The sequence below is a fragment of the Oncorhynchus mykiss genome, chromosome 4, assembly GCF_013265735.2.
Source record: "Oncorhynchus mykiss isolate Arlee chromosome 4, USDA_OmykA_1.1, whole genome shotgun sequence".
Taxonomy (NCBI): Eukaryota; Metazoa; Chordata; class Actinopteri; order Salmoniformes; family Salmonidae; genus Oncorhynchus; species Oncorhynchus mykiss.
In genome coordinates, this window is record NC_048568.1 from 41,664,600 (window position 1) to 41,685,456 (window position 20,857).

Sequence of the window (20,857 nt, forward strand, 5' to 3'; positions counted from 1 at the left end):
CCTCCTTTGCGTTGCGGCGCTATGGAGAGATCCGAGGCAACTCAAACTGCAGTAGCTTTCTAAGCTGTTGCGCATGTTTATTTCGGCTAGTAGCCATGGCTCGGTTCGCTACCCTGCTTCTTTTACCGGTTCTCATTGAATCGGTATTATCAATTTCATTCTTTTTACCGGTGAATTCAAGGAAATGTTTACGGGAAGAGATCCACAAAGACGTGCTGGTCACGGGGGAGTATGAAATCAGCGACCAGTCCAACACAAAGACCAACCTGAAGGTGAGTTTGATGCTGTTGCAATAACGGTACTGACGGCTAAGCTAAACTAACTAGCTACTAATTGTTATTTACATTGAAAGGCCCAAACGCAGTTTGTTCATATCATTTTTTTGATGAGAAGTGACTTTAAAACAATACGTGGAAATGCAACCGTGTTCATATAAATTGCTATTCATAACAGCTGGCTAGCTAAACGTCTTGTTGACAGCTGCTGTTATCTTGCTAACTAATGTTAGCCTGGTAGCTAAATGTTAGCCTGGTAGCTAAATCTTAGCCTGGTAGCTAAATGTTAGCCTGGTAGCTAATGTTAGCCTGGTAGCTAATGTTAGCCTGGTAGCTAATGTTAGCCTGGTAGCTAAATGTTAGCCTGGTAGCTAAATGTTAGCCTGGTAGCTAAATGTTAGCCTGGTAGCTAAATGTTAGCCTGGTAGCTAAATGTTAGCCTGATTGGGCCTGTGACAGGTCCTTCCTGGTTCTTGCGCTTTTAAATGGTTTTTAATTGAAATAGCAGAATTGTACATATTTTTTTTTTAGCAAACAAAGTGTGTAATATTATTAAATACGTAAAAGGTATTTCAACTCAATTATTTTATTTCAATGTTTAGTATCAGTTGAGATGGTGAAAACTCATTTCAGGATGTTACACGTCATTCTTAACTCCCCTCATCCACTCTGTGAAACGCGTAGCTACCAAGTTAGCTAGCATGCAGTATAATCTTGCTCATGATGTCAACAAAGTGGATGCAGGGTTAGAATAAGACGTTGACAAACTCATACAAATCATAAAAGTCTATAATTTGCCTACTACTAAGTTAGCTGATGTTGTGTGTGAGAGTTGGGTATAATCATTGCCCGTTGCAACACTCATGCACCAGCTGTCAATACACGTGTTGTATTTTCTGCTTTTTATGTTGTTGTACTATATCACGTGTGTTTAACGTTAGATCACAGACTCGTCGGGACACATCCTATACTCAAAGGAAGGTGCAACGAAAGGAAAGTTTGCCTTCACGACAGAGGATTATGACATGTTTGAAGTGTGCTTTGAGAGCAAATCGCCCATGGGTAAGTCAAAGTGCAAAGTATTTATTTTGTGGTGCTTAAAGTGATGGTAATCTTTAACCTAGATGTTTGCAAGGAGCAGGCATTGTTCAATGCAATTGTTCGCATAACTGCGTTACTCCACAAGTAGTCATTTGTTGACAGATTTGCCTGAGTACCCATCTGTTCTGGATTTCAGGCTATAGCTGGCCAAAACATGCAAAATTTGGGTCAGGGTTCTGAGAACACTACTCTGTTTAAACACTTAATGGAGGCCAGTCAGTCAACAACCAATAATGAAATGAAGCAGCAGGTGATAAGTTAGGACGGGAGAGGTTTATAGCTGGGTCACATTCAGTACCCAAACTCTGTTAAATGTTTCAGATAGAAATGGGAACATTGTTTGCGCTACGTAGCATATTTCTATCTGAATGAAACAAAACATTGTGTCCTGCCAAACACGGTCCATGTGACTGGAAGGAGTCCTTCCAACTTGTTTTATTGCTTGCTGTTATTGAATGAGCTGAGTAAAGCCATCCATGCCTGGTAAATGTAGTAAATAATGTATTTGTTCTGTCACCCAGGAACTGGGAGGATCCCCGACCAGCTGCTTAATCTGGACATGAAGCACGGAGTGGAGGCCAAGAACTATGAAGAGGTGAGTCGCTGGTACTGCTGCTGGTACTGCTGCTGGTACCGCTGCTGGTACCGCTGCTGGTACCGCTGCTGGTACCGCTTCAAAGTGAAACTGAAATGCACGCACACTCTTGCACCATTAAGGGATTGCTTATTTGCTTTGCAGGCCCAGTGTCTAGGAAATGTTACATGACAGTTGAAATTGTTTAAAAAAGCCCCTCTGAGGCCTCCCGGGTGGCGCAGTGGTTAAGGGCGCTGTACTGCAGCGCCAGCTATGCCATCAGAGTCCCTGGGTTCGCGCCCAGGCTCTGTCGTAACCGGCCGCTACCGGGAGGTTCGTGGGGCGACGCACAATTGGCCTAGCGTCGCCCGGGTTAGGGTAGGGATGTCCTTGTCTCATCGCGCACCAGCGACTCCTGTGGTGGGCCGGGCGCAGTGCACGCTAACCAAGGTTGCCGGGTGCACGGTGTAGCCTCCGACTCATTGGTGCTTCCGGGTTGGATGCGCGCTGTGTTAAGAAGCAGTGCGGCTGGTTGGGTTGTGTATGGGAGGACGCATGACATTCAACCGTCGTCTCTCCCGAGCCCGTACGGGTGTTGTAGCGATGAGACAAGATAGTAGCTACTAAAAACAATTGGATACCACGAAATTGGGGAGAAAAAGGGGTAAAAAAAAAGAAGCCCCTCTGCACACTGGGCTGGAATTTGTTAATTTGGTGCCAACATTTTGGTAGGGACATTTCATCAGATTTTGAGGGACAAAATGTTTATTGTAATGTGATGGCAGAAAGTTTTCAGTAACCAGGTTTCCTTTCATTTTTTTTTTCATGCGAGTTAAGTCTGTCGGATAAAAATGTCCTGACGGGCCTGATGGAAACAGAAAATTTCACTGTGAACATTCCAAATATCGACAAAACAATATATACTCTAGACAAGGTGGGATTTATTTTTTGTGTCTGTAAAATAAATTCTGAATGAAATGGCGGTGAAAACAACATATTTTATGCGCAAATGTTGATATAATAACGAATATTGAAGTAAACTTGGAGTTACGCGATGACGTGGTGTGTGGTCCTCCCACTACGACTCGGGGAAAGGCATGCAGTTTAGTAGACTACGGATTAAATAAATGATGATGAATTTCACAAGTTGGTGAAAGTGCACGGTGATGATCGAGGGCCTTATTCTGGTGGTAATCGATGGTTGGCTGCCGTTTTGACAAATAAAAATGATCTAGCTCTTTTGTCCATAATAATCTCATGTACTGTAGGTAGTTTACCCTCACTGTATCAGCGAAGCTGTTGGCTGGAGCAGACATGCCAAGACCATAGTGGTCACATTCTCTATATAACGCAGTAGAGTTAAACTAGATGGAAACCCATTTAACTTGTTTTAAATAAATATTTAAAAAAATAATTGAATCACTAAGTTCATTTTTATATGCACTACGTCATCAAGCACAGCTTTTTATCCGCAACGAGTCAGTTTAATGGAAACAACATGGTTGGAAAATGCTCATATTGTTTTTAATGTAGATTTTTTTTAGAATATTCGCGTGAAAAATCTGTCGTCCATTTGGATGTAAACCTAGCTAATGTAAAGTAAACGGATATAAAGTATGTCAATGGAGATATACAATATATTTTATAAGATCATCTTCAGTGAGAACTAACAACCACCAAAATAAAAACTAGACAATCTAAAAAATGAAGAGAAAAAAAAAGTTTGTCATGGGGCTCCCATTGAGAGATATATATATATGTATGTATGTGTATATGTATATGTATATATATATATATATATATATGTATATATATATATATATATATGTATATATATATATATATGTATATATATGTATATGTATATATATATATATATATATATGTATATATATATATATATGTATATATATGTATATGTATATATATATGTATATGTATATGTATATATATGTATATGTATATATATGTATATGTATATATATATATATATATATATATATATATATATATGTATATATGTGTATATATGTATATGTATATGTATATATATATGTATATGTATATGTATATATATATATATATATGTATATGTATATATATGTATATGTATATATATGTATATGTATATATACATATGTATATATATATATATATATGTATATATATATATGTAACATTTCCTAGACATATATATATATATATATATATATATATATATATATATATATATATATATATATATATATATATATATATATATATACACACACACACACATTTTTGCAATAATGACAATTGCAACAATACTGAATGAACACTTTTATTTTAACTTAATATACTACATATTATGGGCTTTTGGATGGGTGTTCTTAAGGTGATTCCGCAGGTTGGTGGTATTTTATTGATTTAGCCGTTGCTGACCCCATGCTGACATCTTTATCACAAATAAGACACCTTGCTTTCCCTGGTGCCAATTCCATGTAATAGTCCCACACTGGTGCTCTGCTTTTCTCTGCCATCTGTGAAACACACACACAGCTCTGAAGTGACACTGATACTGAAGAGTCTGCTTAGGAGACAAATACTCTCAACTGTTTGAATAACAATAGAGTTTAAGTTACCTGTGATGAATGTTGAAAACAAAAACTGTCATTTCTATATGCAGGAAATCCTATTTTAATAATAGGCATGGTAAGAATTGACTACCAAAGTGCGAGTCATAATTCCCATGACACCTTCTAGCAAAATCTGAAAAGCGGTTCCTTCATTCATTTATGCCATAGGATATTTTTTAGATTCACTTAAAATAAGGTCTGTGTTTCGTGTAGGCTTACACCACCTTGACAATTTTATAACTGTGTAGATATCCATAGGACAAGGTAACTCTGATCAATATTGGCTAAATATTAAACACCCTAACCTGCACCCTAACCTGCACCCTAACCTGCACCCTAACCTGCACGAAACACAGACCTTATTTGAAGTAGATCAAGGCATTCTCTACGGAAGACATGAACAGAGGCGGTTTAAACCTGTACGAAACACAGACCTTATTTGAAGTAGATCAAGACATTCTGTATTGAAGACATGAACAGAGATGGTTTAAACCTGCACCCTAACCTGCACGAAACACAGACCTTATTGGAAGTAGATCAAGACATTCTCTATGGAAGACATGACCAGAGGTGGTTTAAACCTGAAGTAGATCAAGACATTCTCTATGGAAGACATGAACGGTAAAATAACGAAGGAACCCCTTTCAAGTTCAGCCCCAAGTTATTACAGGAATTATAATGCGTCGACTATTTCTCGCTAAACCATATACCTTTGACTATTACGAGCCTGCTGCTGCCTACCACCCCTCAGTCAGACTGCTCTATCAAATATCAAATCACAGACTTAACTGTAATAACACACAGAAATACGAGCCTTCGGTCAAATCCGGAAACCATCACCTCGAAAACAACGTTTATTCCGTTCCGTATTTTATCTAACGGGTGGCATCCATGAGTCTAAATATGCCTGTTACATTGCACAACCTTCAATGTCATAATTACGTAAAATTCTGGCAAATTAGTTCGCAAAGAGACAGGCTGCCCAAACTGTTGCATATACCCTGACTCTGTGTGCAATGAACGCAAGAGAAGTGACACAATTTCACCTGTTTAATATTGCCTGCTAACCTGTATTTATTTTAGCTAAATATGCAGGTTTAAAAATATATACTTGTGTATTGATTTTAAGAAAGGCATTGATGTTTATGGTTAAGTACACATTGGAGCAACGACAGTCGTTGGTTGATTGTTTTTTTATAAGATAAGTTTAATGTTAGCTAGCAACTTACCATGGCTTACTGCATTCGCGTAACAGGCAGGCTCCTCGTGAGGCAGGTGGTTAGAGCGTTGGACTAGTTAACTGTAAGGTTGCAAGATTGAATCCCCCGAGCTGACAAGGTAAAAATCTGTCGTTCTGCCTCGTTCCTAGGCCCTCGTTGAAAATAAGAATGTGTTCTTAACTGACTTGCCTAGTTAAATAAAGGTGTAAAAAAAAATAAATACAGATTTCCGATTGTTATGAAAACTTGAAATCGGCCATTCCGATTAATCTGTCAACCTCTAGTACAAACATGACTGGAGTCACGTTACCATGGTAACCTTAAAGGGTCAGGTGAATTTTTTAGGGGGGGTTAAAAGACCCAGGACACAAAATATGAAATTAAACAATATACCACATTACTTCTTACTAGTAATACATTTATTGTTTTAGGATCATTACAAAGCATGTTCATCTGTTTTTGTGTGTTTTGTTGGTGTAATTTAAGTGGGCAAAAAAATATTTTGTCTGGTGAAAGAATCTGAGTGGCTGGTAGATTAAAAGTAATAATAATCTACTTCCCACCGTGGCTGGTGGAGCAAAAAAAGACTTAATTTGATGCCTGTCGGCCACTCGGGAATATTCACTGACATCTTGGTTAGCCACTCCAGTGTAGATTTGGCTTTGTGTTTTAGTTCATTGTCCTGCTGAAAGGTGAATTCATCTCCCAGTGTCTGGTGGAAAGCAGACTGAACCAAGTTTTCCTCTAGGATTTTTCCTGTGCTTAGCTCTATTCCATTCCTTAAAATAAAAAAAATAAAAAAACTCCCTAGTCCTTAACGATGACAAGCATACCCATGAAATGATGCAGCCACCACCTTGTTTGAAAATATAGATTTGCCCCAAACATAACACTTTGTATTTAGGTCATAAAGGTAATTTCTTTGCCACATTTTTTGCAGTATTATTTTATTGCATGTTTTGGAATATTTGTATTCTGAATAAGCTTCCTTCTTCTCACTCTGTCATTTCGGTTAGTATTGTGGAGTAACTACAATATTGTTGATCCATCCTCAGTTCTCTCCTATCACAGCCATTAAACTCTGTAACTGTTTTAAAGTCACCATTGGCCTCATGGTGAAATCCCTGAGCGGTTTCCTTCCTCTCCGGCAACTGAGTTAGGAAGGACGCCTGTATCTTTGTAGTGACTGGGTGTATTGTAACACCATCCAAAGTGTAATTAATAACGTCACCATGCTCAAATGGATATTCAATGTCTGCTTGCTTTTTACCCATCTACCAATAGGAGCCCTTCTTTACAAGGCATTGGAAAACCTACCTGGGCTTTGCGATTGAATCTGTGTTTGAAAAACAACAACCCAAAACAACAACCCCAAAACATTATACTTTGACGTTAAGGGGTATAGGTATAGGCCAGTGACACAATTCATTTTAAATTCAGGCTGTAACACAACAACAAAATGTGGACAAAGTCAAGGGGTGTGAATACTTTCTGAAGGCACTAGAGTAAACACTGCATACACTGTTCTGCTACACTTGTATTGTGAATTGATAATCCACTCTACCCCACACGTACTGACTGAGCCCGAAGCTCATGCGTGGGTTGGAGGACTAGGCCAGTGTCTGTGTTAATGTGGGCATGCCTACGTGGGTGAACACTGTACAGTACATGCGTACTTAGCTACGCAGCGTCAACGTGTGGAGTTAGAGTAGAGCCTTGTTGGCAAGGAATAGAGCCTTGTTGGCAAGGAAACCAGGAAGTGCAAGTTGGCTAGAATCCCTGTCTTGTCTGTAACCAACGCAATGGCCTGCTACTGTGACGTCTGTCTGGTCCGTCTGGTCACCTGGTCTGTCTGGTCAGCTTGATTTCACTTGTTCTCTATTTTAGATTAGACCGTCAACATCATTGCGTTTTGGTAAACCAGAAGTACATCATTTCCAATGGAATACGACATCAGTTATTTATTTGATTTAATTGGTTGAGAAATGTGATTTTCCTGTTTTTCTGACATCCTCCATTCGTATATATATATATTTGAAACTGCCCTATCCCCTAGCCAAAATACAGATTTGTTTCAATATTGTCCTGATCCAATTTCTTTATAAACTCAGCAAAAAAAAGAAACATCGCTTTTTTCAGGACCCTGTCTTTCAAAGATAATTCAAAAAAATTAAAATAACTTCACAGATCTTCATTGTAAAGGGTTTAAACACTGTTTCCCATGCGTGTTCAATGAACCATAAACAATTAATGAACATGCACCTGTGGAACGGTCGATAAGACACTAACAGCTTACAGACAGGTAGGCAATTAAGGTCAGAGTTATGAAAACTTAGGACACTAAAGAGGCCTTTCTACTGACTCTGAAAAACACAGTTGCTGAGTTTATATGTTTTAGCTGTAGCTTGTGGGAAGAGAAATTCTGTAAAACTAGAGAGAGGAGGGGTAAAGTGTTCTGCACACCAGACCAGATTGCATTGTGTTCCTGTTCATCTTGAACTACTGGGAACACTGGCACTGCTACTGCACAGCTCGAGAGTGACACCTACTGGACAAACTGGGACACAGTCCAACACAGTCCAAGCTTCCATCTAGAATTTCCTGATTTATAAATGTTCATCCCTTTCCTGCTGCACTGTCCAACGGAAATCCAATCCAATAAACGCCTACCGGCAAGGGATGAATTGTGGCGTTGCTTTGTTTTTTTTTTTTGTTGATTGACGGCTCTCTCGTCCACTCAGATCGCCAAAGTGGAGAAGCTGAAGCCCCTGGAGGTGGAGCTAAGGCGACTGGAGGACCTATCCGAGTCCATCGTCAATGACTTTGCCTACATGAAGAGGAGGGAGGAGGAGATGAGGGATACCAACGGTAAGAAGAGCACAGTATTGATAGTAGTAGTTCCATTTACTAGTCTGACATGGACTTGTGTTGTGTGTGATTGTGAACTTCTCGGTCCGTCCATTTTGAGAAATCTTCCCTTGACCATCAATACATATTTTTATGCAGAAGTTCAAGTTATACATGTGATTATTCTAATGCATAGTCGTAGCTATGTATGCATGTATGTATGTACAGTATGTACTGTATGTACAGTATGTACTGTGTGTGTGTGTGTGTGTATGTATGTATGTATGTATTTCTAACTCTGTTCTCCTTCTTCCAGAGTCCACCAACACACGCGTCCTGTACTTCAGCATCTTCTCTATGTGCTGTCTGATTGGCTTGGCCACCTGGCAGGTCTTCTACCTGCGGCGCTTCTTCAAGGCGAAGAAGCTGATTGAGTAGAGAGGCATCACCACTCCGCCCAGGGGGAGCAGCCAAATGCTACCCGATCAACCTTCACCCTCCTCGGACTATGGCTATGTCCAAAATGACACCCTGTATAGTGAACTACTTTTGACCAGAGCCTCCATAGGCTGAAGTTTTTGCCCGAAAGCCCGTAGACTCTAGTCAAAAGTTGTGCATTATACAGGGAATAACCAGGGCACCGTTTCGGACCTATCCAATAATGACAAAACAACTCTACTAGTTTCGGTGGTGTCAGACGGCACCAAGGGGTAGCCTATTCTCTGAAAACTATACACACCTGTGGCTCATTCAGAAGACTAAAATTATTCTAATTGTTTTTTTTTTTGTAAAGGTACCGGTAGAAATGTAGAATATACACAGATTTATCATCAGAGGGCGAGAATGTTCCATGTGTTGTTTCTAATTGACATTTCTCAGATTGTCATTTAATGTGTACAGTTTGATTTGGACTTATGTTTTTATTTTATTTTGTTGGGATGAATGGTTGCCCCCCCCCTTGAGAGAATGTCTATGGCCCTTTTTATATCGTTGTACAAAGTCTTGGCCATGCCAAGCGAGCTAAAGGCTATATAGTGTGCTGGGCGTCGCCAAAACGGCACCCTATTCCCTATTAAAGTGCACTACTTTAGACCAGGTCCCATAGGGCTCTGGTCTAAAGTATTGCAATAGGGTGCCATTTGAGATGTACCTTTATTAATTGAAGCCTTTATTGGACAGCAGGTGGAATGTGATGTAACTCAAAAGAGAGAAACTATGGCAACCACTGAACTTCTGTGCTTTGTCGGTTAATTCATTTGAATACGTGTTTGGTAACTAAATTTGACAGCGTCTTTTATTAGTTTGTTTTGATTTTGTAAATGCTATCGCAAGGCAGGTATTTTTTGGTGGAGAGGGTTTCATAAGTTATCAGGGAATGAATGGTTGGTTGTCTTAAATGGCACCCTATTCCATATAAAGTGCATTGGGCCCTGGTTAAAAGTAGTGCACTATTTAGGGAATTAGGCTGTAATTTTGGATGCGGTAAATATAATTTTGAAAACTAGGTCATTTCTAGAAGAACACTTTGTTGCTAGTTCTTACGTTTTTTTATTTTATTTTAAGATGTACAGAAGATAACAGCCACGCATCTACATTGCCATCTGAATGTGTTTTTTAAGTCCAGTAGTAGTTCCCTGTACGAATTGCTCTCCCTCTTTTGAGAACCCTTGAATCTGGCTATCAGAACCTGACTCACAAATGCATGTCAAACCTTTTGTTACTTTAAAAAAAGGGCAGACATGTATACTATCATCAACATCGGGATAGTAGGATTGTAGTGCCATTTTTACATGCCAGCTTTGCTTCGGTGGTAGTTTTGTAGTAACATGGAAAATATCCTAACTCTTCCTTTGGATGTGTTCCATTTGAGCAGGTATTGTTTTTTTTTTTGTTGTTTTGCAATTTCAGGGGAAATGATTTGCTTCTTTTGCCTGGTCCCAGATCTGTGTTTTTGCCCAATGGGAGTTGACAAAGCAAGACAACACAAACAGATCTGGGACCAGGCTATTGCTCATTGATTTTTGGGGATCGATTTAAAATTACAACACTTAACATCCAAGATCCTAGCCTGAGTGTCACACTCTTTGTGTTATCATGGCAACCCCTTGTCAGGTTTGGCGTGACAAGGACGGCGATTGAGGTAGTAAGAGTACACACCGATCTGCGACCAGGCTTTCAAGATCCATCCAACATTCTTTCGGACAGAATTATGGGGTCTGGTTTACATGAGGGTTTGGAGTTGGTTAAAAGATATTCTAACTAATTTGTTTTTGTCACTGTCATTAAGCTACTGCATTAATCAATTATGTGGTGTACATCCATTTTCTTTTTAACAGTGAACATTTTCTATGTTTTCAGTCAATGATTTCTATGATTGAGATCAATTTGGAAAAGGTTTGTGTTAGGCTTTTATTCAATAAAATATTGGATGGATTTACAAAAAAAATGTTGCCTGAGATTTTGTGATGGGATGACCAAAGGACATTCACGCAGCATTATCACAGAACAATGAGCCAAATATTTCACCAGATGTGTAAATGTGAAAAATCCTGTTGGCGTTTCCACTCACTACCAAATATGGTGATGAGAGGAAGCCAAGTGTCCGGCAGTGGGTTTTAGCCGACATTCTGCATGTTCTCGTCGATTTAAACATTTTAATTCCATATAGCTTTCTGTTTACAAAACTAAAATATGCATCAGTGGAGTGCATTGTGCTGACTTTGCCAACGTTTCTACAAAGAGCTTTGTTTAGAAAGAGTGCATGGGTGAATTGAGTTACTGCACAAGCGCTTCACAGAGAAGGAGTTCCTTAAGGCACCACCAGGATCTCACTAGCTCCTGCTTGGTTCTAAACATCTTTGTCATTATGGCATCTTCATAAGTGGATCTATATATATACATTTTATAAAGGTTACACGAGTACTGTCTACTTGTTACTGTCTAATAAATTATGAAATCTATGAAAATATTGCAAGATGTGCGTTTCTAATCATTTGGTCCAATCAGCATTGGACTAATATAATGACCCGGAAGCGCCTTCCTTCACGCACAATGTAGTTCCGGTTCAATTTCGCTCTTCAGTAAATGTGTGACAACATCAAATAGTTTTTTATACAGCATCTAGCAAGTGAATTTAAAAAACAATATGCCTGGGGCAGACAAGGAAACAGATCTTACGGAACGAATCGAGGCTTTTCTTGCCGATTTGAAGCGGGGAGGCAGTGGGACAGGACCCCTCCGAGGGTCGGGGGAAATGGCCAGAGAAACCACATATTTGCTTCGGAGAATAACAGCCCAAGCACGATGGAGCAGCGCAGGTACACGTTATACAGCTGCACTCTAGCTAGTTTATTCGATGGCTAGATTAATGGTTTTTTTAGTTCTCAAGCTAGCTATAAGTGTTTTTGTAAATTACATTTGACATTTGTGACCAGCGTTTTATCCGCAATAAGACACATTGTGATAGTAACTTTAGCCAGCTGTCAAAATCTGAACAGCCACGAAAAGCTGATGCAATTTTGAAACTGGTCAATGGTGTTATGTCTGAACATAATAGCACAGATATTTCACCGGTTTAAAAATGTGAAGCATCCGCTTGACGTTTCTACTCACTACCAAATATGGTGGTGAGAGGAAGCCCAGTGGGAGAATATGGAGCGAAATGGATTTTGTCCGAAATTCTGCTAATTTTCTCATCGTTAAACATTTGAACTCTATACAGTTTTCTGTTTCCAAAACAGACTTTAACTTCAGACTTTAACCTTTGCCAAAGTTTAAAAAAAAATGGCATTGTTTAAGAGAGCAAGGGTGAATAAAGTTAATGAACACCCGCACTTCATATAGTAGTCGTTACCTAACGGAAATATGCAAATAAATGCTAGAACGCGCCAATAGGAGCTCACTATCTCCTTGCCTATTCTGACCACTATGATTTAATTTGCTCCCATTGGAAACGACAGGCTGTGGTCTATCTTGGGTTATTTCTAAAAGTCTTTGATAATAGAGCGCGCCAATTTGTAGTCCTAAAACCCGGAAATAAGTTATCTCTGGCTCGTCCAGCCATCCCTATGGGGAATAAATGATACATGCCGAAAATAAGGTCTGAGGTTAACACAGGCTTAGGAGGTCTTCTACATTTTGTTCTATGCGATAATACCAGTCAGTTAACATGACCTTTATGAATTATGAAGGCTTCTTTAAGTGCTTTGTGTTTTTTTTTTTTACATTTATCATTACATAAATTCTTCAAAATTCACAAAAAGTGAAGTTAGCTAATAAAGATTCTCATATAACAAAGCATATAAGATATCCTAAGCCTGTGTTTACCACAGACTTTATTTTCAGCGTTTTATCCGAAACCCCTAAAAAACGTGAATAATATTCCCCGTAGGTGGAGTTGGTTCCTACAAAAAAACACCAAATACTATCTCTCTATTCACTTACCTGGAATGACGCGTGACAAAGAAATCCTCTTGTATGTCATAACAGGTGACCTGATGGAGATCATTCGCAATGAGGGAAGGAGAATGACGGCCGCCCAACCGTCCGAGACCACCGTGGGCAACATGGTACGGCGCGTGCTCAAGATCATCAGGGAGGAGTATGCCAGGTGAGAGAGATGGGGGATTCTGGGGAATATTCCTTCAAAGAACAGGCTGACGGTTTGTAATCAACATTGTTCATCTGGTGTCTGATACCCTTGTTATGGTTGTCCATATCATACCAATCTGTTTAATTAACTATCGTTCCACTCCTTACCAACCCTGTCATGCTAAACATATTTTTGAGCATATGCCATGGAGTACAGCGAGTGGAACGTTAGCTAAACAGAATCTGGTTAATTATGTAATAGACGGACTTGTTGACGATCTCTCAGTTGCCACTCTACTCATGTTAAAGCCACCATCTGTACAATGTCTTGTTGTTCTATGGTCGTTTCAATTGAAATATACCCAGCTTGTCACTCTCTTCTCATGTCAACTATGTTTTTGTTTGTTTGTTTCCTCAGGTCCCGTGGTAGCAGTGAGGAGACCGAGCAGCAGGAGTCCCTCCACAAGCTTCTGACGGCAGGGGAGCTGAGTGAGGAGAACTTCAGACAACACTTTGTTCATCTCAAAGCCAACGTCATAGAGGCCATCAATGAACTCCTCACAGAGCTGGGTAAGATTCTCACGGATGGCACACACATATATTAACACCAACCGATATCAAATACTCTCCAGCAGCTGTTAAGCTTTTTCATTTATTTAATTTCACCTTTTATTTAACCAGGTAGGCCAGTTGAGAACACCTTTATTTAACCAGGTAGGCCAGTTGAGAACACCTTTATTTAACCAGGTAGGCTAGTTGAGAACACCTTTATTTAACCAGGTAGGCCGGTTGAGAACACCTTTATTTAACCAGGTAGGCCGGTTGAGAACACCTTTATTTAACCAGGTAGGCCGGTTGAGAACACCTTTATTTAACCAGGTAGGCTGGTTGAGAACACCTTTATTTAACCAGGTAGGCCAGTTGAGAACAAGTTCTCATTTACAACTGCGACCTGGCCAAGATAAAGCAAAGAAGTGCGACAAAAACAACAACACAGAGTTACACCTGGAATAAACAAAACATACAGTCAATATTACAATAGAAAAAGTCTATATACAATGTGTGCAAATGTAGTAAGGTTAGGGAGGCAATAAATAGGCCATAGTGGCGAAATAATTACAATTTAGCAATTAAACACTGGAGTGATAGATGTGCAGATGATGAATGTGCAAGTAGGGATACTGGGGTGCAAAAGAGCAACAAAATAAATAACAATATGGGGATGAGGTAGTTGGATGGGCTATTTACAGATGGACTATGTACAGGTGTAATGATCTGTGAGCTGCTCTAATAGCTGATGCTTAAAGTTAGTGAGGGAGATATAATCATGTCGCTTAACTGAAGCATAAGGAAAATAACATCTCAGACTGTGTGTTCTCTAGTGCTTGTAATCTGTACACTGCTTATTCCTAAAGATCCTATGAGAATATTATTCTTGGTCAAGCAGCACTGAGCTTACTGTTATATTCTCCTTCTTGTCGTCTTCCTCTCTCCCAGATGGCACCACAGACAACATCGCCATGCAAGCCCTGGAGCACATCCACTCCAACGAGGTCATCATGACTGTCGGCCGCTCGCGCACCGTCGAGGCCTTCCTCAAAGACGCAGCGAGGAAACGCAAGTTCCACGTCATCGTGGCCGAGTGTGCCCCCTTCTGCCAGGTATACGCCATCCTTTCATCCCTGAGTCACTCCCATCAACCCACCATCCAACTGTACCTCCATCCCTATCGGCCCCTCTCTCCCTGCATGCTTCTATCTATCATCCCTTCATCCATCCATCATCCCTGCCTCTATCCATCCATCATCCCTCCCTCCCTCTATCCATCATCTCTGCCTCTATCCATCAATCATCCCTCCCTCTATCATCCATCATCCCTCCCTCCCTCTATCCATCATCTCTGCCTCTATCCATCCATCATCCCTCTATCGATTCATCATCCCTACCTCCCTCCCTCCATCATCCCTGCCTCTATCCATCCATCATCTCTGCCTCTATCCATCCATCATCCCTCCCTCTATCCATCCATCATCCCTCTATCGATTCATCATCCCTACCTCCCTCCATCATACCTGCCTCTATCCATCCATCATACCTGCCTCTATCCATCCATCATCCCTCCCCCTATCCATCCATCATTCCTCTATCGATTCATCATCCCTCCCTCCATCATCCCTGCCTCCCTCTATCCATCCATCATCCCTCCCTCCCTCTATCCATCCATCATCCCTCCCTCTATCCATCCATCATCCCTCCCTTCCTCCATCCATCCATCATCCCTCCCTGCCTGCCTCCCTCTATCCATCCCTCCATCCTTCTATCTATCTATATGTATATACAGTAGTGCTAAAGGAAGCAGGCATCTATTTAATTAATTTCTTCTCTCCATAATATTTCATGATTTAATATGCTACAGTAATGACCTTTGTCCCTCTCCCAAGGGTCATGAAATGGCTACAGGGCTCTCCAAAGTGGGCATTGAGACCACTGTAATAGCAGATGCTGCCATATTTGCAGTGATGTCCCGAGTGAATAAGGTGAGTTTGACTGTTGTTGTTGTTTTTACTGTGATGTTGCTCTTTCTAAACAATTGATAGCTTGACTACTGTTAATGGACCAGTTGTGGGGGTTTACAGGTCATCATCGGCACACAGACGGTTCTGGCCAATGGCGGGCTCCGGGCGGTCAACGGAACCCACTCTGTAGCTCTAGCAGCCAGGCACCACTCTACTCCGCTCATCATCTGTGCTCCCATGTTCAAGCTCTCTCCTCAGGTATTCACAACCATATTCTATCCTTTTCCAGGGAGTTTTTCCTAGCCACCGTGCTTCTACGCCTGCATTGCTTGCTGTTTGGGGGTTTTAGGCTGGGTTTCTGTACAGCACTTTGTGACATCAGCTGATGTAAGAAGAGGCTTTATAAATGTCCGTGGATGTCAGTGAGCCATTTCTTCACCTGAAAGCTCCTTATCATTGAATAACATTAATAGTTGTCTTCCTGTTCTCAGTTTCCCAATGAAGAGGACACGTTCCATAAGTTTGTCTCCCCACACGAGGTGCTTCCCTTCACAGCAGGTAGTACTTTAATTGAGAACTTATTTCAATGTTTTATACTCTTGAGACTCTTTACCAAAGTGTCTGTAACACCAGAGGTAATCAACGCTTTGTCTGTGTAAAAGACTGATTAAAAGACTGATTAAAAAGAAAATGTCCTCATCTGTTTGTCTCTGTAGGAGAGATTCTGACCTCTGTCTGTTTGTCTCTGTAGGAGAGATTCTGACCTCTGTTTGTTTGTCTCTGTAGGAGAGATTCTGACCTCTGTTTGTCTCTGTAGCAGAGATTCTGATCTCTGTCTGTTTGTCTCTGTAGGAGAGATTCTGATCTCTGTTTGTCTCTGTAGCAGAGATTCTGATCTCTGTCTGTTTGTCTCTGTAGGAGAGATTCTGATCTCTGTCTGTTTGTCTCTGTAGGAGAGATTCTGACCTCTGTCTCTGTAGGAGAGATTCTGACCTCTGTTTGTCTCTGTAGGAGAGATTCTGATCTCTGTTTGTCTCTGTAGCAGAGATTCTGATCTCTGTTTGTCTCTGTAGCAGAGATTCTGATCTCTGTTTGTCTCTGTAGGAGAGATTCTGATCTCTGTCTGTTTGTCTCTGTAGGAGAGATTCTGATCTCTGTCTGTTTGTCTCTGTAGGAGAGATTCTGATCTCTGTTTGTCTCTGTAGGAGAGATTCTGATCTCTGTTTGTCTCTGTAGGAGAGATTCTGACCTCTGTTTTGTCTCTGTAGGAGAGATTCTGATCTCTGTTTGTCTCTGTAGCAGAGATTCTGATCTCTGTCTGTTTGTCTCTGTAGGAGAGATTCTGACCTCTGTTTGTCTCTGTAGGAGAGATTCTGACCTCTGTTTGTCTCTGTAGGAGAGATTCTATCCAAGGTGAACGTGCACTGCCCAGTGTTCGACTACGTTCCTCCTGAACTCATCACTCTGTTCATCTCTAACATCGGCGGCAACGCTCCCTCTTACATCTACCGGCTGATGAGTGAGCTCTACCACCCTGAGGACCACAAACTGTAATCAGTGTACAGAAAATGCTAATGCTAATAAATAAAAAGGTTTATGCAAATGGATTGCATTTGGTTTGTTTTCGTCTTTTTCAATGATTTGTGAAACCAATGATTTTATAATATGATTTGCTGCAAGTTTCAGAACTTTTTGTTTCATACTTCATTGTAATTTTAATAGAATTTACAGAATGTTATTTCAAATAAGAAAATAACTTCTTTACAATGATGTTGCTTACCAGTCAGTACGAAGCCAGAACAGCGCCCACTACTGGAACTCTCGATGAAGTATTCAGAAAGATAGTTGTAGTTACGCCGGACCACCAGCAGGAGGTGTTTGTCACATCGTGGCTAAATCAGAGAAACGGGCGAAAGTGAAGCTAATAAATTAACATTATCGCTGGTTGAATCAACTTTGTTTCCATTTACTTTCATATTATTATTATATTATTATACATTGACGTCTGCTCTGTTTCTTCACGATACAAGTGTACAAATGTTTCGTAATAGCATTTTCTTTCATATGCAAACCAACAGATGTTTGGACGGAAAAAAAAAGCTAAAAAAGACTGGGTCCCGCTGTATTGCTCAGGCTGCACTACAGCGTCTATTCACAGGCGCGATCCCACTACTGAGCGGCACGGGGGCTTTGGCCTGCTCCGTTTCCGACCTGGGCCGGTGCACCCCTCCTTAGACGACCTGGTGGTCCCGGGCTCCCCCAGGAGCACCATATCGATACCGAACTTAGTGCGGACACCCGATCGGCATAGTCCACTGGAGCTCAGAACTCCTGAGCTCAAACGATCCGCCAGCCTAAGCCTCCCAGCAACTTGGATTACAGGCGCACGCCACTGCGCCCGGCGAGAGAACAGAGGATTTTGAGGGCATTTCAAGTTAAATTCGTGACGTCAACCCACGCGTCACACGGCGTCTAGTGTGGTCAACAGCGACCTGTTGCGGTGGCATACGATATTGCAGTGGTGTTCAAATTTGGCTTGTCTTCCGTGTTGAAATCCTGCCCAGTTGTTGTGGGCGTACCTTTCGTAAGGTACATCTATTTACGTAAAAAAAAGAATAAAGTACTAACACTCGCACTTGTCTTTTCCTATTAGCACTGACTTTACAAATAATTACTTTATTGTTCAAAATATACTTACTATGACCGTGATATCTATGTGGTTGTCCGAGCTACCGTAAGGTGAATCCACTAACTGTAATAAATTGCTCGGGATAAGAGCGTCTGCCCAAATGACGTAAATGTAAACGTAATGTATAACTATAAAAAAAAAATCTTTAGGAACTTTTGTCTCAGTAAACTCAATCAATCAAATGTATTTTATAAAGCCCTTTTTACATCAGCCGATGTCACAAAGTGCTATACAGAAACGCAGCCTAAAACCCCAAACAGCAAGCAATGCAGATGTAGAAGCACGGTGGCTAGGAAGAAACCTAGAGAGGAACCAGGCTATGAGGGGTGGCCAGTCCTATAACAGAACATGGCCAAGATGTTCAAATGTTCATAGATGACAAGGTAGCACGTCCGGTGAACAGGTCAGGGTTTCATAGCCACAGGCAGAACAGTTGAAACTGGAGCAGCAGCACGACCAGGTGGACTGGGGACAGCAAGGAGTCCTCAGGCCAGGTAGTCCTGAGGGCGCAGGTCCTCCGAGAGCAAAAAGAAAGAAAGAGAAACTCCGGTGCTAAGTCTTGTAACAGTTCATTCATTTTTATTGAAGGACAAAGATGATAAATGATGTACGTTTTACTTGGTGTGAACTAGTTTCTGACACTAAGTGATCCTGAAAAGGACATGATTTCCATATTATTGGTTTCCATAGTAACGGTTTCCTTATGAATGATTTCCATATTATTGCTTTCCATAGTAATGATTTCCATATTATTGCTTTCCATAGTAACGATTTCCATATTATTGGTTTCCATAGTAATGGTTTCCATATGATTGGTTTCCATAGTAACGATTTCCACATTATTGGTTTCCATATTATGCGATGGTGTACAATAGCTTAGAGTGGCAATCTGAGCTACACTACATTACCAAAAGTATGTGGACACCTGCTCGTCCAACATCTCATTCCACAATCATGGGCATCAATTTGGAATTGGTGTCCCATTTTTGCTGCTACAACAGCCGTATTCCGTCTTCTGGGAGGGATTTGCATCCATTCAGCCACGAGAGCATTAGTGAGGTCGGGCACTAATGTTGGGCGATTAGGCCTGGCTCGCAGTCTGCGTTCCAATTCGTCCCAGAGTTGTCTGACGAGGTTGAGGTCAGGGCTCTGAGCAGGTCAGTCAAGTTCTTCCACACCAATCTCAACAAACCATTTCTGAATGGACCTTGCTTTGTGCACAGGGGCATTGTCATGCTGAAACAGGAAAGGTCCTTCCCCGAACTGTTGCCACAAAGTTGGAAGCACAGAATCGTCTAGAATGTCATTGTATTGCCCTTAGGGTTAAGATTTTTCTTCACTGGAACTAAGGGACCTAACCCAAATCATGAAAAACAGCCCCAGACTACGATTCCTACTCCACCAAACTTTATAGTTGGCACTATGCATTGGGGCAGGTAACGTTCTCCTGGCATCCAACAAACCCAGATTAGTCCGTCGGACTGCCAGACGGTGAAGCGTGATCGATCCATCACGCCAGAGTCCAATGGCGGCGATCTGTACGCCACTCCAACGGACGCTTGGCATTACGCACGGTGATCTTTGGCTTCTGTGCGGCTGCTTGGCCATGGAAACCCATTTCATGAAGCTCCGGACGAACAGTTATTGTGCTGACCTTGCTTCCAGAGGCAGTTTGGAACTCAGTAAGGAGTGTTGCAACCGAGGACAGACAGGCGATTTTTTACACAAAACTCACTTCAGCACTCAGCGGTCCCGTTCTGTGAGCCAAATCCACTAATTTGAAGAGGTGTACACATACGTGTGTGTGTGTGTGGATATATACGTACACACACAAAAATACAACAAAATATTTTTACTGAGTTACAGTTCATAGAAGGAAATCAGAAATCAGTCAATTGAAGTAAATTCATTAGGACCTAATCTATGGATTTCACATGACTGGGCAGAGGTGCAGCCAAGGCCCACCCATTGGGGAACCGGGCTCCTCAGCGCCCACCCATTGGGCAGCCGGGCTCCTCAGCGCCCACCCACTGGGGAACTGGGCTCTTCAGCGCCCACCCACTGGGGAACTGGGCTCTTCAGCGCCCACCCACTGGGGAATCGGGCTCCTCAGCGCCCACCCACTGGGGAACCGGGCTCCTCAGCGACCACCCACTGGGGAACCGGGCTCCTCAGCGCCCACCCACTGGGGAACCGGGCTCCTCAGCGCCCACCCACTGGGGAACCGGGCTCCTCAGCGCCCACCCACTGGGGAACCGGGCTCCTCAGCGCCCACCCACTGGGGAACCGGGCTCCTCAGCGCCCACCCACTGGGGAACCGGGCTCCTCAGCGCCCACCCACTGGGGAACCGGGCTCCTCAGCGCCCACCCACTGGGGAACCGGGCTCCTCAGCGCCCACCCACTGGGGAACCGGGCTCCTCAGCGCC

The 20,857-nt window shown here is 41.7% G+C and overlaps 2 protein-coding genes across 2 annotated transcripts; both read left to right on the plus strand.

Moving 5' to 3' along the window:
• Window positions 1-2: 2 nt before the first annotated feature.
• On the plus strand, window positions 3-11,081 carry LOC110522642 (transmembrane emp24 domain-containing protein 10). The gene is made up of 5 exons (XM_021601114.2): window positions 3-272; window positions 1,217-1,337; window positions 1,898-1,971; window positions 8,530-8,656; window positions 8,952-11,081. The coding sequence occupies exons 1-5, from the start codon at window positions 96-98 to the stop codon at window positions 9,071-9,073; spliced, it is 621 nt and encodes a 206-aa protein (XP_021456789.1). The 5' UTR covers window positions 3-95; the 3' UTR covers window positions 9,074-11,081.
• A 580-nt stretch (window positions 11,082-11,661) lies between these two features.
• LOC110522643 (translation initiation factor eIF-2B subunit beta) lies at window positions 11,662-17,347 on the plus strand. The gene is made up of 8 exons (XM_021601116.2): window positions 11,662-11,952; window positions 13,124-13,244; window positions 13,644-13,795; window positions 14,723-14,886; window positions 15,667-15,762; window positions 15,862-15,999; window positions 16,233-16,299; window positions 17,138-17,347. Exons 1-8 carry the CDS (start codon window positions 11,781-11,783, stop codon window positions 17,293-17,295), a joined length of 1,068 nt encoding a protein of 355 aa, XP_021456791.1. The 5' UTR covers window positions 11,662-11,780; the 3' UTR covers window positions 17,296-17,347.
• Window positions 17,348-20,857: the final 3,510 nt, after the last annotated feature.

Coding starts and splice junctions, on each gene's coding strand:
- LOC110522642 (XM_021601114.2), top strand. CDS start 96: ATGGCTCGGTTCGCTACCCTGCTTCTTTTACCGGTTCTCATTGAATCG. Junction 273..1,216: donor ACACAAAGACCAACCTGAAG/GTGAGTTTGATG, acceptor GTTTAACGTTAG/ATCACAGACTCGTCGGGACA. Junction 1,972..8,529: donor AGGCCAAGAACTATGAAGAG/GTGAGTCGCTGG, acceptor TCGTCCACTCAG/ATCGCCAAAGTGGAGAAGCT.
- LOC110522643 (XM_021601116.2), top strand. CDS start 11,781: ATGCCTGGGGCAGACAAGGAAACAGATCTTACGGAACGAATCGAGGCT. Junction 13,245..13,643: donor ATCAGGGAGGAGTATGCCAG/GTGAGAGAGATG, acceptor TTGTTTCCTCAG/GTCCCGTGGTAGCAGTGAGG. Junction 14,887..15,666: donor AGTGTGCCCCCTTCTGCCAG/GTATACGCCATC, acceptor CCCTCTCCCAAG/GGTCATGAAATGGCTACAGG.